The following is a 26,411-nucleotide window of genomic DNA, read 5'->3' on the forward strand; positions in this document are numbered from 1 at the left end:
TCAGCTTCGGAGCTTAAAGCTCGTTAGCCTGCAATGCAAAATGTGTATTTATATCAGAGATTGTCTGCACTTTTAAAAATACACGCCAGAAATAGCAAAACCGGTGACCAATGCTGCATCCAGCCATTTGCCCCTGCGTATTTATAAGAACATTCCGTAATGTAAATAGCATCATTTTCTGAGTCAATAACAAGCCATAATCCTGACTTGATTGAATTTGAAGCCTGTTTTCCATGCTATTGGCATAAGACAGGGTGCTTGATGGAGAGCACACCAGAAACGTGGCATAGAACGGCGTGGATCAGCATAAAGTTAGAGTAAAAAGGTTAGACGCTGCATTTGCCAGATCTTGCTTTCTTTTCTTTAGAACGACTTAACCAGCTCACATATGGGTTTGTAGCAAGCAAACAATTTGAATGGTAAGAATAATTGAAAACACTAAACTACAAAGTGCAGAGATACTTTAAGAAATGCTTGAACAGTCGAGGCCTGGGCAATATCTAAAAATAGTAATTGTCACAATATTTATGAACATACTGATTATATTGACATATGCATATGATCTGGTGCAGTTTTCGATGCCATCTGTAGCTTATATGCTTTTCAACCTTAACTAATTTAATGAAAATCTTTCAGGAAAAACATAACAAAACAACGTATTGTGGAAATAAACTCCACCTCCGCCTTGTTTTGAAAGCTGTAACCACAAAATCTGCAGATATATGCATTTGTATATGCTAATGGCACCCCCTGCTGGAGACACTTTAGACTGCTAAACATGCATGAGTAAAATGGATGTGACTTCCAAAGCCACATCCACGTACAAAAATTTGTTATATAGCTAAGGTGTCATTATAGCTAAGGTGTTCTGGAATTCAGCTACAGTAAACTATCTGTAGTAAACTACAAAGATAAAGGGTTATATTTTCCTCAGACTGTATGTTGAACTGAGAGAAACCAGCAGAGATGGCAGGGAATTTTATCTACTATAGCATAATGGCTTATTAATGCCTTGAAGAAATCTACTGTTTAACAATAAAAAGAAGAAAAAAAATGCAATATTCAATATTCTGTAGTAAGCTAGTTCTCTTAGCTGGCATTATTATAATTGTGGCCCCTGAAGCATCGGTTGACTTGTCACTCACTTGTCACAGAAATATACTGTTGAGTGTGTACCTGTAACTGGTGATCCAGTGTCAGATAGGCCATGGGGATGGAGTTATCAGAGCCATTAGTGTCTACAGGAAAGACATAGAAGAACAGAGTACGTTCAGGACAAAGAGACAGTAGGATGGCAGTACCGGTCCTAAATGAAATGACTAATTTGAGCAAAACATTGAGACAGAACTGAGAACGGAAGCTGCCAAAAGACGGCATTTTTATTTATTTCTTTTATTTCTGTCTGCATTTTACAGAAGACTCATTTCTTTATCTACAGCAGATTACCACTCTTATCTCTGTTTTAAAGTATTTGCAGTGCAGAGCTGTTTCTAGTGGCTAGATAACCACAGACACTCTGTAAATAACCCAGGCTCATCATCATTAATGAGAGTGAGCAAGAGAGAGCGAGAGAGCAAGAGAGCAAGAGAGAGACTAAATCGCTGATGAGGCTTACGTAATGTCTGCACCGTCTACAGTACTGCTAGAGCTGCTACACTAAAAAGACACTAATTCCCGCACTCGTACAGCTGAAGAGGCTATTCAAGGCCATGCTGACAAGCGAGTCTGAGGGGAAAAGAACGTTCTAAGGCTTTCTGTCAAAATAAGTCTTCCCGGAATTAGAGAAGACATATTAATGATCACATCCTGCAGCCATATTCATAATACATCACTATCCACACTGAAGTCTGAGATATAACTTTGAATGTTCAAGGAATTCATACCGGTAGAGTTTAAGTGTGCGTTTTTACCTGTGGGGTCATCAGGGGAGAAACTGTAACCTCTGCTCGTCTTATCAGACGTGATCATCCTGACGCTGGGACTAGACGACCTGCTGCTGTTCCTGCTCTCCTGCAATTGGCAGTAAACATTCAATAACATGTCACTTGCAAGAATATGTAGGAGATAACAATGGCTCTGCACTGCCAAAAAAAACTGGATGCACCAACATGGAAACTGTGGGCTGATGCCAATACATAAATATATTTTACAAATGCAGAAAATGGACTATATCTAACTCGATTACCATTACAGAGATATCCAACATTTATTTTTACAGGGTTACAAATGTAGCAAAATGAATAAAATGCAGATGCTTATTAACAACAAATCTGTCATCGAATACCGATTACAGGTCAAATACACTTTTTTATGCATTTATCTACTGATACTGAACAATCGCTTTCATTGTGCAGCCAAGTGATGCTGAAATCCTGAATTTATCTTAATCCATTCACTGCAGTCTAGCTTAACCTTTTCAACTCCTTGAGACCCTCTGGTGGTTCCAAAATGCATTTCATCATATTCTTCATAACTTTCATATTTCATAAGCTACATTCAGACGGTGGGGGTCGTATGAGGCTGTAACTGTCTTCTTTCCAGTCAAATAGATGGCGATGTCATTTTAAACCCTTATAATAAAACTCACAATTTTTTTTCTACTGAAATTCGACCCATTTTTCCACAAATCTGGGCTACAAACTATAAACAGATGACGTCTCTTCAGTGATATACTCTGTAAATTCTCTCTAAAAATTATTTTTATTAAAAAATACAAAGAGCATCTAAGATTGTAAGCATATAGCAATAGTGCCATTTTAAGATTAGGGTGTAAGAAATCATTAAGATTTATCACCTTATTTCAGGATATTTTATTTGCTTTAAGTCTTTTTTTATATCTTTTTACTATCTTTATCCATTGGCCAATTATTTTGCTTATTTCTTATAATATTCTTGCTACAATCTGAAAATAAGAAGTATTAGTTATTTTGAATACACGTAAGATGATTTTATCCGGCAAGATCATTTTGCAGTGTTTTCTTAACAATGGAAAAAAAACAATAGCCGATACAATTGTAAAATGCAACCCTTGCTATGTGCTACTCACTTAGTGCAGACCTTCTCAATTTAGACAGCCAAAGCAATCACATTCCACTTGAATATAATTACTGTAATGTACAACACTGGCATTAAATGATCTATTGTATGGCTCTAGTGCAACATTTTAGACCTTCTGCAAGCCCGGCTTTGTGGAGCCCACAAAGACTGAGAACAGAAGCAAGTAATGTACATATTGTAAAGTTGGTTTCCATAAGAATGATAGTATCTCTCTCCCTGACTGACCCCTTGGGTAGACCTTCAACTTCATCTCTACACCTGACAGACAGAGTGTTTACTCTCTAAACTCCCCAGTGCACATTCAGCTGTCACAACTCTAGCTAAAACTGGGAGACGTCTCCGAGACAGACGCCTTGAATTCCATAACATGGGAGGAATACAAATGGAGACCTAATCAATTACTTCAGTGCACAGTTCTGTGATTCTGAGGTCTTTTAGCCAAACTGAAATCAAAGGCACTTCAAAGTCCATTTTCCATGTGCTTTGAAAGCCGTGCATCATCAGTATGCGCTTGGTTGCAAATATTGTCATGACACCAGAATATAAAGTGAGTTGCATGTTTGATTAGCCTGCTGATGTAAAGCCAGGCAATACCCCAGCTCACAGACCAGTCAACCTGCAACCCCTCACCATGCACTACCATGCCTCATGTGGCTCAGCAGTACCCCCCCCCCCCATGTTTTAACCCTCAGAATATCTAGTTTTAACCAGCGATAACAAAAGCTCTGTCATTTTAAATAAATGACTTCTCAGTTCATTAAATTCTTCGCTGCAATGTATGTAATGTAGAGTATTAGCTTCACAAAAGAAAAACACTATACATCACAGCAAATTTAGCTTTGTGTTAAAGAAAACATTATTACACATAAAATGACTGCAAACGTTTGACCGCAGTGTATTTTATATTTTATTATGACCTAATATGATCAAGTCATTGTTGCTCACATTGTTGGAGGAGAGCGTAAAATGCTGACTGCATCTACTGTGATTCATGCCAGATGATTTAAATGTCAACGTGGTCTTTTTAGTGCACTAAAGTGGTCATATATTGCCTCGTAATGTCGGATTTCTTTCTATTTGTAGTCCATATCAGTCTAAATATGTTACCCAGCTTCAAAACATTCTGTAGCAGCGCAAAACAGCATATTGTGAGATCATGTACAAGCCTGTGTTTGTCACTTTTCAACACTGAAACAAATATAATCAGAAATGCAAAACGGAACCTGATGATATGGAATGAAAATCAAATGTAAATATGATTGAATATGCAATGACATGGTTTACTATATACTTATGCAATTACATTTAGGCATTATAACCATGTGACAAGGGTTAATGTAGCAGTTCTACTTCAGCATCTTTCGAAACTGATACATATTAATGACTATAAAAGAAGCAAACAAGTACAAATTGAAGTGCACGACTCGGTGAGGGGGGGCATTGTGAGGGTCTTACCTGACCTGACTCCGTCCCAACGGCAGGGAGGTCCTGAACTGACCTGCGTCTGTGAGGTTCACAGGTGGCTAAAGTGAGAGAGAGAGGCAGAGAGAGAAATGGAAAGAGTCTTGAGGGACGAGGTTTGTCGGAGTTCATATAGGGGGTAGTAGCAGCGTGTGTGACACAGGGACAGCTGCACAGAATTACACCAACTCCCAGCACGCTGGCACGTCAACAGCACTGGCTCAAACGTGGTCCGAACGTGACCACAGTCCACCACTACAAACGCACACACAGAGCTAAAAAGGCACAGACACACACCACCACTCTGACAGGACCACATGGGAGGCTTTACTTGCATTGACCACACAGCTCCTGCCACATTTGACTGCAGTCAAAAACAGTTGCCAGCAGATAATGTATGTGTGCATGTGTGAATATGTAGGGGATCATGAGAGGGATTGACAAGAGCTGCAAGTTCAATGTATACTCCCAAAAATGGCTTTATTCCACCAAGACAGGAAAATGAGGTGTTATGACATTCAAAGCTCCATTAAGCCCAAATTCTATTTAAAGGGCTAATCCACTGATTTTTTCTGGCTTTTTCCAATTTCTGCACAGCTCAAAGAAGTTATCAAAAACATTCAAAGCAGTCTGATGTGAAATGCTCCATTCTAGAAAAACCTACCAAGTCAGAATTCTTCAAGAGAAGAAGCAGACATCTAATTTATTCAATGAATCTAATAGCCACTCAACAAATGTTCAACAAAATGTTTACAAGGCTGAGAAATCACTTTTTATGGCAGTTTTGTAACACATTTGAAAACATTTCTTCCATATTTAATCAACAATACCTAAAAACACGATGCACATGCAGTTTATTTTGGATAGTAAATTAAATAGCTATAATTGTGTGATGCTGACCTTTGGCTCTTATTACCGCCAATGTAAAGAAATCATTGTTGGTAGGTTTCTCTACAATGTACCACTGTCATATCAAACCACTCTGAATGACTGATTACATCTCAAATTTTGAAAAATCAGTGTAATATCCCTTTAACAAACTAGGCTGCAAAGTCTACAAGGTGAAGTCTAACCACAACCCAAGAAGAAAACACTGCAAACACAAGCTAACTTGTCATGAACTGCACATATTACCACACAATTTCCACACACTCATTATGGGAGAACTCTTTAACTACCAAGCACACTGTATTCAGTAAAAAGGTCAATTCTAACCTCAACCCAAGAGATGAAAGACTGAAAACCCGTTTAACCATACGCAGCACTCAATGTCAGTGGCTACAGTAAGTCCATTTGTATCTTAAGTATATAAATAGCTACTTCCTGCAAACAGAGGTGGGATGTAAGTAGTTATATTTTCTCATTTCCATGTACTTAAGTGAAATTTTGATGGGACAGTACTTTCATATGATAATTGTCTTCACTATTCAGTATATAGTGCAAAAGTCCACCCATTATTTATTTAGGTTCCAGTCAAAGTGGTCACTAAATACAAGTTATTCATTTGTCAGGAGACATTTAAAAAAAAAAAAAAAAAAAAAAAAAAAAAAAAAACCCAAAAAACAGGGGTTTCCAAAACTCGAGTTAAAAATTATTTAAAAACACAAAGTAAATGGGACTCCTAACAACTTTATAATGCATGGTAGACGCCCCTAAAACTGTCCCCATCAGATAAACAGCACGTAAAGCTTTTATCTTTGAAAGAGAGGAGAAAGTGAAGCTCCACTGTTGCTTCAAATCTGAAAAAACTCCACAGATGTTTCGGTCTAGCTTTCCACTGTGAGAAGAAAACTCAACAAAGGATATTTAGAAATGGACACACAATGCAGACTGCAAAATCACTGAACTGGTGTTTGGGATTATTTGCATTGTGAGAAGCAGAAAATGCAACCAACTTACAACCAAGACTGGAACTTTTAAGACTTGAGCTGAACTCTGGAACTTTTCAGAACATGGAAAAATATCCCTCACATTTCTTTGAAAAACTGAAAGCAAGTCACCTGAAATTAACAGAAGCTTGACTCAAAAAGGTGGACGCACTAAACATTGGAGAAGAAAAAAAAATATATAATTTTTTTCTTCAGAATACCAAAGCTGGTTTCATTTTCTGTTAAGAAAAAAAAAAAAAAAAAAAAAAGCTTTCTGGATTTTTGTCCTGAACCTGATACCTCTCTTGTACATTCTGGCCATTTTGACTGGAAATTAAACAAACGAAGGTTGACTTTGTGAGGAAAGTAAACTACTTTTTACCAAATTACATATGAGATGAATTTAGCCTAACAAGCTTCAGATTTCTTATGCTGATGGATGCTTGACAACCTCAGCCAGCCCCACTCCCCAGTAAAGCTTATCCACGTTGCAAAATTTACCACAGTAAAAAACAAACCCAGAAAAAAAAAAAATACTACTCCTTACCAAGGTACCATAGCCTAGTTATACTAAAAAGTGCTAGAACTGAAGGGAGTCTCATGAACATAAAACTGTCAACATTAATGAACTGACTGATGTTGAGGTGAGTAGTTTACATGCACAGGTAAGTGATGTTACTGAGAAACTGAAGCATCCTGCCGTTTAATGTGCTTCGGTAATAGTGGCCTTTTTTTCTTTAACTCTGCCATCCTTCAACGTCCCCGTTTCCTTCATTTTTATCAGGGATGGAGATAATAATAGCAATGACCTTTCAATGTGAAATAAATTCATCAAAAGGACTTCTGCAGAGTTAATGAATATGTGTGTGCCTATGAGTGTAAGGGGACAGAAACCAGGCATCCGGGGGTTTGGAGCTGCCCTTCCTGTATTAGAGAGCAGTCTGCAGGCTGAGGGGGAGGGCGCTGAATGCACAATCAGTGCTGTTATGATGCCATGCACTGCTCAATTGGACAAGAGTGATAAAAGCCCAGTGAAGCCCAGTGAAGCTGGGCGATGACCAAATTTGACACTGATTTTTATCTACTCAATACTGTCAATAATGTGAGTGCAGCTGCATTATTAACTCCGTGATCAACAAAAATCACTGACTTTAACCCAGTATGCATCTTTTACAAGTCTGCCAGTAAGAGGTTCAATAATTCTATAACGTATAGTTCTGAGCTCCCTCAGTAATAGTGGTCCTGTTCGGGCTTACCTCAGATTAATAATGCCCATATTAGGAACTATTTTTATTCTATTCCCATTTCTAACATAATTTTTTTTCTTTTCATCACAAAAAAAGTTTGTACACCTAACGGAGGCATACGTGTATGCAAATTTTGGCAATATTATTAAATATTTGGCATTACTGGATAAAAAGACATGCATGTGAGAGAACATATGTGACACAACAATAAAACGCTGTCATGCTAAGCTCAGGCAGAAGCCAGCTCATGGCACGAGCACCTGTGGACCAGACAATTATCTGGCGCACTTGTTCTCTACATGATGACCACTTGCTGACTGTACGTCACAGCAATTAATGGAGCCTCCTTTCTTCGTATATCATGGCATTGGCTTTTATCATGTAAAACAATCACCCAGCTCTACAGCACGGCACTGAACTACATCACACCGCTCTGCATTCTACGCCAAATCCTCTCTTATGCTGCGTTCATGTGTTTAAAAAAAAATTTTTAAATACAAAATTCATTGGCACCTCATAGCAGAGTAGATGGCATAATGACCGTGGTGCTGGAGAAAATGGATGATTATCAGCGGAGAAGTAAAGCAGTATATATTCTTTATTTAAGGTGGAAAAAGTCAGGATGAAGCTCTGTACTCTTATTCTTTCAAACTCCGGTTTGTTCCACCACTGTGGTTGAAGGCAAAAGTTGGGAAAATATAACTGTTAGTGGAATGTTCCACTTACTGCTGCCATCTGTGAAATGTTCCCATTTGTAGTGGCAGAATGTTTATGCCACTGCTGCCCTGAAAGCAACTGAATATGTTTGCTGTTGTCTGTATACTGCAAACATGTGAACGCAGTATTAGTCCCCCACTGCCCTGTGGTCAATTCTTCTGAAACACACCTCATTCACTTCATGAAATGCTTGACAATCTGCTGTCAGAGTAGGGAAATAGTTACATTGCACGGGGAAGGGAAAAGACTGGGAAACACTCAATACCCACTCACTTCCTCAGCTGAGGGCAAACGACACTGCACAGTTTAGCTCTGACTCCTTTTGCTGCTACTACAAACCTAACAAGCATGTTTACATGCACATTAATAACACAGTCATTAATTGAGCTTGGCAGTTAGCAGATTACTCAAGTGGTCATGTAAACAGTAAACATCTGATATCAGATTAAACACATGTAAGGGGAGGGTGTTACAGAAACATCCTTTCTGAAATCTGCTCTACTGAAAAGAAGACGTATGCATTTGTAGGCAATTGAGTCGTATAGTTCACTATATGTTAACTTATTTTCTCAGCTTATGGGGCAGTCGTGAGCTGGAGGTTAAGAAACCAGCTTTGCGACTGGAAGGTTGTCAGTTCGATCCCGAGCCAAAAGCATGTGACTAAGGTGCCCTTGAGCAAGCTACCTAACCCCCATCTGCTCCCTGGGTGTTGTGGATAGGGCTGCCCACTGCTCTGTGCCAGTGTGCTCACTGCCCCCTAGTGTGTATGTGGTGCTTCACTGCATGGATGGGTTAGACTGCAGAGCTGAAATTTCCCCATTGTGAGACTAATTAGGGTCACTTAATCTAATCTAATATGGTAAATGGTCAGTTTTTTCCCCCCTCTCTGTTGCTAAAAAATCTTGGACACTGCAGACACGTTCTTCCCCCATTTCTAATTATTATTATGTACGTTAATAAAATTGAGCTTTTTATTAGCAGGAATAGTGTTAGCACAGCTCGCCCAGCAGCTAAAGCCTTTGCCTGTCTTGCCAATGAAAACCTGCGCATATTGTTGGTTGCTTGGTAACAGACATAACAACTGATTACTGAGCTGAACTGAGCAGAGTAGTTCAAAGATTTTCTAACTTGAGATCAGATAATATGCAGTAATATAGGACAAAATTCCTAAAAGAACACCTTGTCAGATCTCAGGACTAAAACCAGGATGTTTCTGTAAAGGAGCCCCTGGAATGCAACTCCATAACCAGGTTATCCCAGGAACCCGATTTCTTGAAGAGCTGTCTTGGCAGCAGTAAACGACATAGACTCAATTCAACGCTACACCTGCACCAACATCTCAAAAGAAAGAAGGAAAGAAAACAGAAAAATAATTAAAAGAGTAACAAAATAAAAATCAATTTCTAGTTTTAGATTCAATCGGACTATTTTGTACATGCAAACACACTCACTGAGTTACAAAGACTTTCTTTAGATGAATTAACTGTGTTATGGCTGCATTGAAACACTAAACTGTGCTGTGTTGTGGCCCTCCAGGACATAGAGTGAGGACTACCGCTCTAAACCCACATGCTACCACACCAAGGCCTTTAGTCAAAAAGCAAGAGAAGAGCAAGAGTGCTGATCTGAGATCAGATTCCACTGTTTTCTTTGGTCTTGTGCACTCCTTCAATGAGATGCTTTGTGAATATTAGCCCAGAAGCACAAAATATACACAAATCTACACATTTTTAGTGATTGTAACTTTTTGTCTTGTAGATTAATAATTAAGATTTCCTTTGATTGTCTTGAGATGACTCATGCTTAACCCTTAAACCATGTCGGTCGATGGCCATGAGGGGAAAGATGCCCGTAACAACTGATCCAGGTTGAAAAAAGACCCAGCTTAAACTTCTTAATGGTAGATGGGACGATGGCCAAAATGTCAGAGTTCAGAGGCAACAGTTCCGTAAATTTGTAATGGAAATGTAATGTTAAAAGTGTAGATGAGCCACTAGTTTCTGGAAGGTGAAATGCAGGAGGCTAAGAGTAAAATTCTCATATGCCAGTCCGCTACAGCCACACAGGAGAAACAGACAGAAACAGAAGAGAGAGAACCAGTGGGTGTCACTCCAGGACTTACATCAGCTCTCAAACACTGCAAGGTCACTTTTAGAGCAGCTGATATTTAAGAGACATTAAAAAAAAAACCAAACAAACAAACAAACAAAAAAAAACACTGCTTTGTTTCTCAATTAAGTAAAAAATTCCTTAAAGAATAAGCACAACATTACTTCACTCAAACCTTAATTAAAGTGAATGTCAAACTCAAAGATAAACAAATTCGGCAGTGATCTGTTAGTTGCTGCTCTCAAGACAAATCAGTAGAACGCCTGACGTTGTGGATAATCCCTATTCGTTTTAATGCGATAGTTTGGCAAAATACCAAATTTGCACAGTGATAACTGGCAGTTGTAGATGTAAAGCACATGCCTAAAGAATCACAAACTTGCTTCAAATCACCTTGAGTTTAGTTAAAAGGGAATTCTGACAATTCCTTAAAGCATCTGCTCATCATTCAGAGTGCTTTGATGTGAAATGGTGTGCATATGTGCAATACCTACAACCAAAAAAATGGTAATTTTATTTACTACACAAAACCGTCAGTGAACCTACATGTATTGAGTTTTTATATGTAATGTTGATGATGGCAAAATTATCTGAAACAAGTTTTCATTGGGTACTACTTGCCATAAGAGGTCCTGCATGCACCTCTCTGCCAAGAATAGAATTTTTAAAGAAGTTTTAGGCCAAAAGCTTCTCAAAACTAGGTAAGTGCAAGATGATTTTTGTAAAATCGCATGAGGAAAGACAGTCATGCAAAACTAAAGAAGTGTTTAACATCATGTTTTGGCTGATTTTGTCAAACTACCACTTTAAATGTGCAAAGATGCTGCCTGTGTGAGGTTTAACACTGAGATCCGTCCTGGACTGACAGCCATAGTGGGGGCGCATGCTGTAGCTACAGGTCCGCCCTGCTCCGACTGGGTGAGCAGAGGGCAGTCAGCAACAGTCAACAATCAGCAGCAGCAGCAGCCAGCCAGGACAGTGGGGGGGGCTCAGCCCAGCTCGGCCTGACCCGTCCCGCTCCAATCCGGTACCTGTAACGACGATCTTGGGAATGTCCAGAATGGTGCCGTATGACGCCGTTTTGCGATGGCCTCGTTTATACTGCGGCCGTGCTGCAAAAACACATACATACACATAGAGCTGCGTACACAGACATGCAGACTATACTCACATCCGCAAACAGACAAATAGGGCAGGATGCTCTTGTCTGCATGTGCACAGGCAAGACATCACAATACATATACACATGCAAGCTGCACAATACATGCGAGATGCAGACACACCAACGCCCCATACATACGCACAACACAAACATGAATACAAACATTCGCATACACGCATGCATTAACGGGTCAGCGCAGGGCCGGGCTACCAGGGGAGAGGGCCTTAAAGAGCAGCGCTGGAGCAGAGCTGAGGGCAGAAAGAGCCTGCAGGCCTGGCATCTCTCTTTCCAAACCATGGAAACCACGCAGGTCATGCCTGCAAACTAGCCTAAGCCTCATTTCTCAAGTACTGTTGCAGCATGAGGTCGGAGATCAGGGCATGACTGCAGAGTGAAGAGCTCCGATGTTTATGGTTTCCTAAAACAGTGTTTTCTGCTTTAGAAATATTCAGTTAAAGAAACTCTGCAATATTTATCTGCCATATCTGTAGTGGTTGATTACCATGACAATCATTTTTCTTATGCATAAGCCTATTGGCTTATTTTAAGTGAGTTTTGAGTCAACTGGTTTTCTAATATTTGCCAAGCGGAAGCCAGTTTTTCTAAGCAGTAACCGACCACACAGTCATATTCAACATTTTCTGCACCCCAGCTCAAATACCATTACTTTTATTTTCTATGTTAAAATAAAGTACAGATCCTACATGGAACATATTTTAAATGCACAAATGCAGTTCATTTTTTGAAATAAAAGGCATGTACATGGTTTTTCCCCCCATATGTTAAACTCAGCAAATAAATAAATGTTCATTAACATTTACAGAAAAATGCCATATTTAAGCTTATTCCCTGTATAGAAAATAACTTTTCTCAGTAAACCAGCAAAACATCTCATTTTACTGGGGGTGTCCAAACTTTCGCATGTGTTACAGATGTGGCAGATAAAGATTAGACAGAAAAATGAACTGACAACAAATTAAAAGGGAAATTCCACTGTTTTAAAAATAAAATTCTGCATAACTAAATGTTTCAGCTGTAAAAGGTCGTTCCGAGTGGTTTGATGTGAAATGCTCAAATCTAGAGAAACTTGCCAAGTCAAAATTATTTAGTTATTTTATTTTATATTATTTATTTAGGCAGTGATAGCAATCAGATGTCGGAGGAGTTTAATGTCTACATTACAGGAGACATGAAATGGTTATGAAAATGTTGCCTGATAGTTTAGGCTCACTCCTGGCTTTCTATAGTACATAAAGTGGCGATGGTATCTGTGTTGCAGATACCTCTGGTTCCTGTAACCACCACTGCAAAGAAATCCCAGTTGATATGTTTCTCTGCAATTAAGTACTTCAGAGCAAACCACTCTGAATGACTTTGTTGACAACTCAATGATTTAAATATGCACAATTTGGAATAAGCATAAAATTCCCCTTTAATTGCTGTATTTTTTGATGAGGGATTATAGCATTGCCATTTGTACGTACAGAACCATTTCAAATAAAAAATTGCTTAATGAACCAAAAATTTAAGATAGATTTATGGAAAATTGCAGAAATGTAAAGATGCTGTCTTAACTCCTTAATAAGATCAGGATGATTTTGTTTTCCTGTACTGAAAATCTGACACTCATAGGCTTTTTCTCAAAGAACCTGTGCTTTGTATTATCTTCCATCGGGGCTCATCTGCGCTTGGTGTATATGTGTGTGCTTTACCTGTAGAGAAGGGTATCTTGTGATCGAGTTCAGAGAGGTCTGTGCTCATTCGTTTGCTGTCGGAAGAGGCCAGGCAGTGTGTTCTACCTGACAGGCTCTCAACACTGCCCCCTCTAGACAGAGGGAGCCCAGGCCTCAGTGGGTCAACCTACACACAAATAGGCACAGGCAACCGGAACATAAATACACACATTTTAAAAAGGTCTCACTGGCTTACAACAGCATGGAAGCTAGAAGTTGTCCTACCTTTGGTTTGATCTGTGGAAACCTGGTCTCCATGGTCTTGATGGTGTCATTGCTGCCAGCGGAGGTGCTGTGGTCCATGCTGCCATCATTCTTGTTGCTAGTGCTGGTGTAGTCCACAATGGAGCCTGGTCCGCACAACACAACGAAACAGGTGTAGTAAGGGCATTACAATACACCAGCTACCGACTCAGTTTCACAATACAAGGCTCAGGATTTTTTCATGATAAGGGCAGTCAGGGGGGGGGAAGACCTGAGGAAAATGTCTACTTGTGATTTTTTCTGACTAATACTGCAATTGTGATTTAAACTGTAATTAATTTCTATAAATTAACGTGCTTTTGTACAAGACTACCAGCATATCCATTTTTTCCAGCTTGAGTATTTGAACATAGTGTGTGAGCATGTTCTGGTTTCTTATGACTGGTCTGATTCACAGGCTTATACGTGTACTTGTTAAAGATGATGATAATGGAAGCTTTTATTGCTTTTGTGAATGCAATATAAGGACAATTAGTCTTTCAGCACTAACAGGCATGACCTATTGAGTTAAGCGGTCACATTAACCCATTGTATGATGCTCAAAGAGTTAGTGAGGGTGAAGTTGAGGCTGGAAGTGTCTATAACAATAAAACAAATTTATTTTTCTGGCCAGTGCATTTTTCTGTACACAGTATGAATCAATTAGTTAAAAAAATATATACACGTAGACATAATAAAAACACCTGTTTTAACTACAAATACCAATAATGTACTGGCTAGATTGTATTGTATTGTAAAGATTGTATTAATTTAATTTTCTTCTTGTAAATATATCCACTCATCCCTCACCCCCATGTCTGTGGGTACCTGTGCTGGTAGCAGAATTACTCTGGCCTTCATCTGAATACTGATATGGGTACTGCAGAGGCTCCTCCGATCCGGGAAAATACTGCAGACATAGAAAGGGAGGAAGAGTGAGTTAGAAAAAAGACAAAAGAGTAAGTGAAAGCACAAGAGAAATGCTGTCAGGCTGCAATTATCTAGTCTGTACTCCACAGTAGTGAGTACTAAATCATTTTTTTTCGGTCTGCAAGCCTTGTGGTTGTGACCATTATTTTCATCAGTATGAGGATGCCTGGTTTGTGTTGTGTGTGCATATATATATATATATATATATATATATATATATATATATAGTCATTTCTTTTATTGTCTTAAGGTTGATTTTCTTGTGCTCTTGTTTACCATATTTCAAGGGACCATGAATCTGAGAAAACCAAATTAAACATCTTTAGTATTATTCTTTTGGTCATTCTTATTACCTTCATCAGGTGGGTCATGATCTTGACTATCTCTTCCATGGAAGGCCGCTGGGAGGGGTCTTTGGACCAGCAGCGTGTCATCAGGCTCTCTATAGGCTTGGGTAGATTCTTAATGAGCGGAGGACGAGTTCCTGAACACACAACGAGACAAATCAACCAGTATTGCTATCATGATATGACAACGTATTGAAAGCTGAGCAAATACAACTGGTATGTTCATCAACTCTAATTCATAGTGCCAAGTTATTTTAAACACTAAAACTACAGCCATATGGCATAAACTAAATAGCCCAGTTAAATGACGTTTTGTTGATTTTCTAAGGGAAGAAAAAAAAAAAAAAAAAAAAAAAATGTACACGCCCCATACAGGGAACAAACAAACGTGGCATTTTTCTGCAAAGTTTAAAGCATAACGTTAGTGCATACATGTGTGTTTACTTATTTTCACAGAAAATCAACAAGTCATGTAATTTGACCAGAGGCGTCAAACTTTTGCACAGAAATGCACATGTAAGTCATTAGAACATGAACTTGCTTTCATACATTTGAAAAGCCAAAAATGTCCTGTCTTCGGTAAAAATAACAAAGCAAAACAGGGCTAATGTAACTTTTCAGGGCCAAAAAAAAAAAAACAGTAACTTTTCACAAAAGCTTCATGGTTATTAATTAATTCATTTTAATTGAAATGGCAAAAACATTTCTTTTTGGTTACAGAGCTTATGGTTCAGGGTTAGGCTTACAGAATTCTGTTTCATTTTTTCCATGATAGGCATATTATTACATATAAGTAATTACCAGGATTGTAAAAAGATTAAAATAATTAAGATTATTCCCAATATTCTGTGTGGATAACTGTGATTAATGGCATTTGTCTAATTTGCTCAGTTGCTCTCTCTAAAGAAAGTTTTTACATTGTATAACTGCACGAGTTGAACCTGGACATGAAAATCAAAACCATTTCCATAGATACGCAGTCCCCAACATCTGGGGTTTGATTTGTTTTTTTTTTACTGAAGGAATCATGAATGATAAGTATAAATTGATTGTAGTATTTTATGCAATTCCCTCTAGAAAACATCTGATCAGGAATACATGAATTCTATATCAAGATAACAACCCAAAAACACTGCTGAGAAGATCAAAATGCACTTATCAAGCAAAGAAGCTGCAGGTGCTCTCAGAACAACAGACATGCCCACCAGTTTGTTTGGGATCACGAGAAGCAGAAAATGCAACCAATTTCTAAGACTGAACTTTAGAGGTGTTTCCTAAATGGAATGGAAGCTGTAGCAAAGGCAAAGTGTGGACATACTGTGTGTGTGACTGAGAGTGAGTGAGTGAGTGAGTGAGTGAGTGAGTGAGTGAGTGAGTGAGTGAGTGAGTGAGAGAGAGAGACTCACCACGGTGCACAGCCCACATGATCCTAAAGGCTGGACCTCCAATCTCATCAAAGGGCTTCCTGCGGGTGATCACCTCCCAAAGAATAATGCCCCAGCTGAACACGTCACACTTCTCGCTGTAGTTACTGCCTACGAAGTGCACACAAATACAGTGAGCCACAAAAGAAAGTGAGCAACAAAGAACGAGTGAGAGGCAGAGTGCACAAATGAAGTTCAAAGTTCAGACAAGAGCATCAAAGATGAAAAAACAGACACACTGAGAAAGTCGAAAGAAAGACTAAAACGAAGGCGAGAACAAGGAAACAGTCCAAAGGTCTTTTCCCTGAGCATGCTTCAGAAGATCCACAGCATAATTCCCTGTATCTCGTGCCTAACCCCAGTTTTGAATGGGCAAAAGGGAAAACCTGGAGGCAATTTCCTTTTGTGCTACCCTGGAGAGGCTTAATTACCCTGCTTATTATCCCTCAATTACATCGCCCATCACACATATGCTTTTAACGCCGCCTCGCTGAGGTCGTCTGCTAATTTGTTTATCAGTAAAGCAAATGAACAGTGTTGGCTTTTCTAGTTTAATGAGGAGCGTTCTAATAGCACATCAGTTTCTGTTCCTCCCTTAACAAACAAGATAATGACCCCCTCCTCACAGGGACTCCCCTCATAGCTCAGCACTTTTTATGAAAATCATGTACATCAGTTATTGCATCATTATTGCAATACGGATGGCAAGCAGTGCTTCTGGCCATATAAGAGATCAAAATGTCAATGTTTATTCAATTAAATGGTTTTCTACTGTATTTAAAAAGGTACCGTAGGGGAAAAAGTAAAATAAACAGATTTTGTTCACTGTACACTCTGTATAAAAAAAAAGTATTGCAATATTTTGATGATGCTTTTTCTGTCATTTCTGAAACATAATTATTTATTGAATTATTCACTGTTTATTTATTTATTTTTCAGCTTGTTAAGATGCAGATGAGGCAAAGAGCGGGTTAGCAGCGAAGTCTTTAGCATCCACATTGCTTTTGCTTTTCTTACACCACACAAACTACAGCAACTCCTAAACAACTATTTGACAACCCGTCTGAAAACCGAAAGCGAGTGAGTAAAATGAGGAGAAGAAAGGAGACTGTCTGCCAGTTCACAGGTATGATTACTGGTGTTCGCACTTCATGATCGGTCAGGATGGTGGGAAGGCGAGAGAAAACATGCCAAGATATTATTGGTTAATACAATGTCTTCCCTGTCATTTAAACATGGTGATGCAATCAAACATCAGACAGTGTCTAAACACTACACTTCAATCAAAGATTACAGACAGAACACAGTGTTTAATATGACCAGGAATCTGAACCAACAAGGTAAAAATGTCCATTTTGGTTTCAGGTTACTTTAAGATTTTTTTTTTATCTAATCTGATGAGCTTCTCACTAAAAACTGCTGCCTACTTGCATCTCTAATTTTACTTTCCTTTTCCTGAAACAGATAAAATGGGTATTTGATTAAATTTCATTACATCAGTTTCCTAGTTAACATTTAGAAACGTCACCTTTTTGCACACTTTCCACATAGCAATTTACAGGAAACCTGACTGTTAAGACCTGTAGGCCTTAAAATAGCACACAAGTGCAGTAATATTAAATATGGTATAAGCCAAATGGAAAGGCTTTATGATATATATATATATATATATATATATAAATAATAAACCCCCAAAAAACAATGGGAAAAAAAAAAGCCACACGAATTTCTGACAAAATCTCTTTGCTAGTAGGTCGCTCTGTGATGACGCCATATGCCCAAAACAGTCCTATGGAAAATAAAACAATCAAAAATGAAAGATTTTTTTTACTGTTTAGATTCTTTAGTGTTCCTATACATTTCTAATAAACACTGACCAGCCACTTTAATAAGTACACCTCTTGTATCTACACTCACTGTCCATTTTATCAGTTCGATACACCATATAGGTACACTTGATCGGTTTCTCTGCATACTTTATTATCCCCCTTTTACCCTGTTCTTCAGTGATCAGGACCCCCACTGGACCTCCACAGAGCAAGTACAATTTCGGTGTTGACTCATTCTCTGCACCGCTGTGACACTTGAATCGTGGTGGTGAGTGGTGGTTGGTGTAGTGTAGTGGTTAACACCTCTGCCTTCTACACTGTAGTCTGGGGTTCAATCCCTGCCTGGGTAAGCACCAAACACTATACCAATAAGAGTCCTTGATCAAGACTCCTAACACCATCTTCGCCTACTTGTGTAAAATGATCCAATTGTAAGTTGCTCTGAATAAGAGCATCTGCCAAATGCCGTAAATGGTGTGTTAGTGTGTGTTGCGCTGGTCAGAGTGGATCAGACACAGTGGCGCTGCTGGAGTTTTTAAACAGTGTCCACTCTATTAGATACTGCTTGTAGATGTAAAGAGACCAAAGCTCATCTGCAGCTCGTGTTGGTCATCCTATAGTCCTTCATTGGTGCTCACAGGACGCTGTTGGATGGATATTTCTGGTTGGTGGACTATTCTTAGTCCAGCAGCAACAATGAGGTGTCTAAAATCTGATCCACTCATAACAGCACATCACACACCAACAGATCACCACCACGTCAGTGTCACTGCAGTGCTAAGAATGATCCAACGACCACTGTCCTGATCGCTAAAGAACAGGGTGAAAGGGGGTTGACAAAGGATGCAGAGAAACAGAGAAATTACAGTCTGTAATTGTTAAAGTGCTCCTATTTGGTAAAAAGACCCGATAAAATGAACAAAGAGTACAGATACAAGGAAGAGTACTTAATCAAGGGGCATGTGTGCACCTACCTAACATTTTGTTTGTTGTTTACACACTGCATTTTAACAGTACTGGACATTTACACTATACCAAGTTATACGTTTCAACACACACGTCTCAACAGTCAGGGTTCCCTCTTAAGCTAAAAGAGCAAAAATGCCTGAGAAACCATGAGAACAATAACATGCTATGCCATGAACACAGGAGCATATTTCAGATTAATCATCTCAAATGTGTCTACACAGATACTTATCCAAGTACCACTAGGCTCTGGTGTGGACAACACCAAAACAAGGGGAGCTCAGAGCCTCCAATCTGTATTTGGTGAGTAGAGTTTTGGAAGTGGATGAGGGGAACACTGCCGTCATTGACACACTCAGGCAGAGTCTGGTGCGGGGGTGATGCTAACTTTAGCCAGCGACCCTTTAGGCTTCAGACAGAGAGCTGCATGACTGAGCACAATCCAGCCATTCGGCCTGTTTGTCACCCTCAGTGCTGCTTTCCACGAGGAAAAGCGGCAAACTAGCCCAAAAAAAACACAAAAAAAAAAAACCACACATCTCGAAACAATGAACATATAAATACATATACGCAACTACAAAACTCAATGGACTCAATTTTAAACGATGGTTAAAGGAAGTGGATGGTTACAGTCAGAGCCGTGTTGTGCCAAAGAGCTTAATGAAAGCGAGGAGGTTGGGTCGACCTTACTTTGCAATGTTATTAAGCTCAGTTTTCCACTTTGTGGACCTTTGCAGACAGTGGTGGTCTGAAATATGTATAAAGTGGGTCAAATCAGCACTGTTTATCTGGTAGGGGGGGAATGGGGGTTACTGGCATACAACTGCTGCTAAAAATCCTAGAGGAAACATAGTTAAGTGTCTATTTATTGTAATTAAGTTTTATGTTACAATAAAAAAAAAAAAAACGACAGCCAACAGGTCTGTAGTAATATCGTCATGGCCCACAAACTTGAAGACCCCAACTTAATACAACTGATAGAGGAGATTCATAAAAGCTGTAAAGCTACAATCTCACATCCTGTGATAGAATCAAATAAAAAGAAACAATGGATGACGAGAACGAGTATATGGCTATTTTTTTGGATGCCAACAAGAACTCAATGCCTGCAAAATGCTGTTTGGAGCAGCTCTACACGTACAACGTAAAATCCTAGAAAGGTGAAAGCTTTTCAGTCTGAAATATAGTGCACTATATTATCCATATAAGAGGGTAAATGCTTAGAACAAAGCACAGGTTTAAAATTTTGGAATGAATGAAAGGATTTTTGAGGTTAATTTGTTTTTTTTTTCGTTTAATACCACAACCCATATGTTGTTGCTCACAAAAAGCATTTAAATTTAGATACTGGACAAATAGTAGATGGAGAAATCCAACCTACACTTTGTTAGTATCACAGTAGTTCGAAGTAATTCTGGTTCTACCACATTAGGATCTGTGCTGCAGTGCTTTAAGGCAACTGGTCCCTGATTAGCTGCTTGCCACTCTCCTCATACTTGCCTTCGAAAACCTCCGGAGCCATCCAGGCTGCACTGCCTTTGTTGTTGGTCATGTGTGTCTGGATGTCACATGCCGTTCCAAAGTCACAGATCTTCAGAACAGTGCCTCCGGCAACCAGCAGCAGGCTGTGCAGAGAACAAAACCGTGCCAATCAGACAGACGTTTGCAATTAAACAAACAGTTCAACCAAAAATGCTAATGTGGCTGAAAATGAATAACAGCTTATAAGCCAACATATTATTGAGTGACCACAAGCTTTCATTTATGATTAGTCAAATTACAATGTACTTTTGTTGTGACATATGTGACTGGAGCAAGAACATGATGTAAACAGCTGCTTGTGGAAGGAAAATGAACATCATTTAAAGCCTGGAAAACAAGATATTCAGTTGCAGAAAAGGGTCTGAGGGCTAAGAAACAGGAATCCATACCAGAACAAACCAAGGTATCAATGGAAAAGCAATCAGAATCGACTGCACAAGTACAGAACTGGTGACATTTAATAAGTTCTTTCTGAACCAAACTTCTTAAAGTGCACTGCTTGGAAGCAGCAGGCAAGCCACAACAGAACATCACTCCATGTCGAAATTCCACTTGGTGCTTAAGAACAGAAAGGCATGAAAAATAAGCTGAAATACCAAAAGAAACAAAGTCAACTCCACAAGTACAGAACTGTGGCAGCTTCCTGACGCCCAAATTTAAGTCTACAAGCAGAGGACACGTACTAACAGAAGAAAAACATTTATTTCTAAGCCAAAACAAGCAGTAATGATCATGAAAAACAAAATGCCTATGATATTTTAACAATAACCATAGATCAGTGTAATCTTTCACATTGAAGACCAAAAAATACATTAAAAATAGTGTGATTTAGCAACAATTTTGTTGCTTTCGGCTTTGTTTTAACTAATTTGTGAGAAGCTATAAAACAAACGATAGATGTGTCCTGAATACTCAACAGATCAGCAGATTACGCTGTAACGACTGGAAAGCGGCACAATATCAAGAATGAAGTTAAAATAACATGAATGGCCAAAATGTCTCGCATTTGAAACGTGATCAGATCTTGAGGTGGATAACTTTGGAGGTGGATGACCCAACTTGAGGTGGACCCTGACTTTCATGGACATTTTATAATGGTCTCAGTGCTCATTATACTTCAAATATATCCCTAAATGTGTCTTGCATCACATTGTTCAAGTGTCACGGCATATCAGTATATGTGATACACTGCCCATCTCTACTTATTTGGCTGTGACCCAGTTGATTCCTGACCCTCTGGCTCACTGCAGGAGGGGAAGCAGCTGGTTGGTTGCACTGCTGCCAGAGGCTTTTCCGATCGCAGCCCCATAAATAACCAGCTGCAACCAGACAACACAGCCAGTGTTGCCTAACACCAACAGCAAAGTTACATACAACTACAGGTTCAGAGATATCTAATATCAATAAATATCTTTGTCACCTGAAATAAGCTACCCTTTCTTTTAAATATCATAATATTGTGAAACATGAAGGTATGGGAAAGAGTTGTTGAAGCAAGGCTAAGGCGAGAGGTTCAGATCAGTGAGCAGCAGTTTGGTTTCATGCCCAGAAAGAGCACCACAGATGCAATTTTTGCATTGAGAGTGTTAGTAGAGAAGTACAGAGAAGGTGAGAATGAGCTGCATTGTGTCTTTGTGGATCTAGAGAAGGCATATGATAGGGTGCCAAGACAGGAACTGTGGTATTGTATGAGGAAGTCAGGTGTAGCTGAAAAGTATGTTAGGGTGGTGCAGGACATGTATGAGGATAGTGAGACAGTGGTGAGGTGTGCAGTTGGAGTGACAAATGGTTTCAAGGTGAAGGTGGGGTTACATCAGGGATCAGCTTTGAGCCCCTTCTTATTTGCAATGGTGATGGAAAGGTTGACAGAGGTCAGGCAGGAGGCTCCATGGACCATGATGTTTGCAGATGACATTGTAATCTGTGGTGAGAGTAGAGAGCAGGTGGAAGAGAATCTGGAAAGGTGGAGGTTTGCACTGGAGAGGAGAGGAATGAAGGTCAGTAGAGACAAGACGGAATACATGTGTGTGAATGAGAGGGAGGCAGGTGGAAAGGTGAAGATGCAAGGAGTAGAGGTCGTAAAGGTGGATGACTTGAAATATCTTGGGTCAATCATCCAGAGCAATGGACAGTGTAGAAAATAGGTGAAGAAGAGAGTGCAGGCAGGATGGAGTAGGGGGAGACGGGTGTCAGGGCTGATGTGTGACAGAAGGATAGCAGCAAGAGTGAAAGGGAAGGTTTACAAGACAGTAGTGCGTCCTGCTATGATGTATGGTTTGGAGACTGTGGCTTTGTCTAAAAGACAGGAGGCTGAGCTGGAGGTGGCGGAGATGAAGATGCTGAGATTTTCGTTGGGAGTGACAAGGATGGACAAGATTAGAAATGAGCAGATCAGAGGGACAGTGAAGGTGGAGCAGTTTGGAGATAAAGCCAGAGAGGCCAGGTTGAGATGGTTTGGACATGTGTTGAGGAGGAATAGTGGATATATTGGTCAAAGAATGTTGGAGATGGAGCTGCCAGGCAGAAGGAGAAGAGGTAGACCTCAGAGAAGGTTTATGGATGTAGTGAAGGTGGACATGGAGATGGTTGGTGTATAAGTAGAGGAGGCAGTGGATAGGACGAAATGGAGGCAGACGATCCGCTGTGGCGACCCCTAAAGGGAGCAGCCGAAAGAAGAAGATCATAATATTGTGAAACAAACAGGTTCCAGTACCAGCCTGTCACTGAATTTCTCTCCTAAATTGTTTGCTTTTCAATAATATACAAATTTCTCTCTCAGCTATGTCAATTAATGTATAGTGCAATATATGCTAAATAAATAAAAGGGTTCTTTTCTCTCTAACTTTAGTCTTAAATAAAATGCTGTTATTGTTATAAACTACAAATATTATTACCACTAGAACTTTGCTGCAACAGAGATTCATAACAAAACAGTCAAGCTTGTCATATAAATATGCTGAAATTTCCCAAATAACTCTTCTGTACTAATTTTTACTATTATTTTATTTCTTATTTTTATTTCTATAGTTTTGCCTGCCTTACTAACTAATCCTAACTACAAACTATAAATAATGGAAGACGAGTAAAACTGAGCAAAAGAAACAGATTTTTCCATCAGGGAATACTGTTTTTCACTCACTGTGTTGAATACTCCTGCTTTTTTCCCCACATTTTTAACTACTAAATGATTGTAAACCAACAAAGCGACTGGTTTGATTTAATTTGACACAAATCTGAATTACACCATTGTAGTGTTTGTATATGAAAGTGAATGAAGATAATACCAAGCATGTTATTCATTGAAAGAATTTTCCACCAAAAAGCCCAAACAAAAAGATACACAGTTAGTCAAAATCATCCATTTGATTCTCTACTCTGAGATGCTGCTGCTAGTTTAGTTTTTTCTGTCCTCAGATGAACACTGACATAAAAGTTGACAGGTGCTGATGAAGGGGCTGAGGACGGATTGCTACGAGGAGAAAACTTCACTGAATGGCTTGCAGCAGCTCACTTTTCCCAGTGTACATGTGGGGGGGGGTTTCAATGCCACAGATCCAAATGTTGAAAAATACTGTAGTGGACGATATAAAAGCCCTGAAATAAACAGTTTTTTCTGAACAAACACTGTTCAATTCACATATAACAGCAGACACGACTCCTTAAAGCAGCTTGTTCTTCGTACACAATACATTTTCGGTGACAATGCAAAGAAAATAGGGCCACATATTTGGCATCCGTCCTAATATATTCAGGTAATCCAACTCTACAGTTGGAGGTAAGCGAGCTAACGAGTGGCCGCGAGTAAGCAGATGTCACGGCATACAGCACAATAAAGATGGTCCAGAAGGTCTGTCCTAAATCGGATGCCTATTAAGGTTCCTTTTGGGTTAAACCGCCCAGAGAAACAGGTGCCTATGAAGGCAGTAACTAGTTGGGCAGCTGTCTCCAGAATGGAACGTTATGTTTGTGAAATGTGTCTTATACACTGACCCCCCCCCCCCCCCCCCCCCCCCCCCCAACTCCACTGTGCATATTATTGTAAGTATAACTTAAATCCTTAAAAACCATGCCATTCAGTCAGTACTTCCAGGCCTCAGCTGAAAGTTTTGCAGAGATCACTTTCCCCCCTACTCTCAAACTTACTAGTGGCACACAGGCAAGTCATTTGCACTGAAAAATCCATTGCATATCAATATAAATATGCATTTCAGAGAGAGAGAAAAACAAGTGTGCATTTGAAATAGACAGCAGACGGAGAGCCAGATACCTCTGAAATAAGAACAACAGTGTGTGATCATTTACACTGCAAACATTGTTACGGATAAGACATACGACATACATGATGTAGTGAATGAGAATAAATTAGTGAGAATGAATGAGAGAGCAAGGGAGCAAGAAACAAAAAGATGAAGAGGAAGTTAATATAGACAGACTCTGGGATGGAAGTGCATTCTTGGATGGCAGGAGATGTCTCAGAAACAGTGGGCTTGAATACGCATCGAAGAGAAGGACAATGAATGGCATACTTAGTTTGGTAAAAAGAGTGTTAGCAGTGGCAGGGCGTATGTGACAGATGGAAGGAGACACTGAAGCGCGTACTTGGGTGGCTTGAGGTCCCTGTGGATGAGAGCCTTTGGTTTCATGCCGTGGAGATAGGAGACGCCTTGTGCACACTGCAGGCACCAGCTCATGGCGTGGGACGCTGTGTAGTGGGGGAGGGGCTCTGCACCATGCAACACTGAAATAGAGAGGACGGTCAAAAACATCAAATCATGGCAGTTTGGAATCACTCGTCATAAGTTTTCTTTGCTTTACATCGGGGGTCCGATCTTGTCCGCAAAGGACCAGTGAGGCTGCAACTTTTTGTTCCACATCCGATTCCATGTGTCCATCACCCGGCTTCAGCCTTCAATCAATCAGGTGTGTGTCTGCCTTGTTGGAATAGAAAGCTGTAGCCACACTGCCCCTTTGTGAATAAGACTAGACACCCATGCTTTACATGCACAATCACAAGCAGTGATGCACCGAAATGAAAATCCATAGCTGAAACCAAAATTCGGGAGACATTTGGCCAGAATAAACAGAGATTAAAAAAAAAAAAAATTCTCTCGTCTAATGTCCCTTGAAGAGCGGAAAAATAGCCCCATCCAGCAGACAGTCCTCTACAGCTGTCTGCACGTATCTGCTCACTTCGGGAAAGTGAAAGGAACAAATAGAGTTTTTAATAAATATTTTTGCTTTAACATTAAAAGTCTTTGCAAAATCATACATCAGTTTTACAAACTAATTTGCTGTAGGACTATTCAATCATTATTTTCGGTCAGAACTTTGAGACAATCAGAGCTATTTTTTGACCACCTGGGCAACCGCGGTGCATCCGTAACAAATCATGGGAGGATTTTTTTTACATAAAATTACTACTACAAAATGAAATGTCCTTGACAACAGACAATGCTTGCATATCCATGGCAATGAATTTTGTTATTTCGTTGCACAGTAGTAGAACTGGTGTGGTACTCATGCACACAAATGCATCAAACCAATAAAAATTTTGTAAGATTACCAAAGTTTTCAGATAAACAGATTGAGGTCCAGTACTGTTGCTTAATAATGGCACAAAGATCTCAATATAACCGCTGGAATAAATTCTTAAATGCTGTTTATAAAATAATGTTTATCCATCCATCCATCCATCCATCCATCCATCCATCCATTTTCTAAGCCGCTTCTCCGTCAGGGTCGCGGGGGGGGATGCTGGAGCCTATCCCAGCAGTCT

The 26,411-nt window shown here is 39.5% G+C and overlaps 1 protein-coding gene across 2 annotated transcripts in view; it reads right to left on the reverse strand.

Annotated features, from left to right (window-relative positions):
* The window catches only part of map3k7 (mitogen-activated protein kinase kinase kinase 7), a 36,971-nt gene that overhangs the window by 4,797 nt on the left and 5,763 nt on the right, over nt 1–26,411 (reverse strand). The window contains exons 5-15 of one of the 2 annotated variants that reach the window (XM_017697739.2): nt 25,235–25,373; nt 20,594–20,718; nt 16,281–16,409; nt 14,881–15,011; nt 14,426–14,507; nt 13,580–13,704; nt 13,334–13,481; nt 11,491–11,571; nt 4,513–4,580; nt 1,911–2,010; nt 1,177–1,238 (exon numbers count right to left, since the gene is read on the reverse strand). In XM_017697739.2, coding sequence (XP_017553228.1) covers nt 1,177–1,238; nt 1,911–2,010; nt 4,513–4,580; nt 11,491–11,571; nt 13,334–13,481; nt 13,580–13,704; nt 14,426–14,507; nt 14,881–15,011; nt 16,281–16,409; nt 20,594–20,718; nt 25,235–25,373 — 1,190 coding nt within the window. The remainder of the gene's footprint in view (nt 1–1,176; nt 1,239–1,910; nt 2,011–4,512; nt 4,581–11,490; nt 11,572–13,333; nt 13,482–13,579; nt 13,705–14,425; nt 14,508–14,880; nt 15,012–16,280; nt 16,410–20,593; nt 20,719–25,234; nt 25,374–26,411) is intronic. The other variant, XM_017697740.2, reaches the window with a different exon arrangement.

The sequence above is a fragment of the Pygocentrus nattereri genome, chromosome 4 (genome assembly GCF_015220715.1).
Source record: "Pygocentrus nattereri isolate fPygNat1 chromosome 4, fPygNat1.pri, whole genome shotgun sequence".
Taxonomy (NCBI): Eukaryota; Metazoa; Chordata; class Actinopteri; order Characiformes; family Serrasalmidae; genus Pygocentrus; species Pygocentrus nattereri.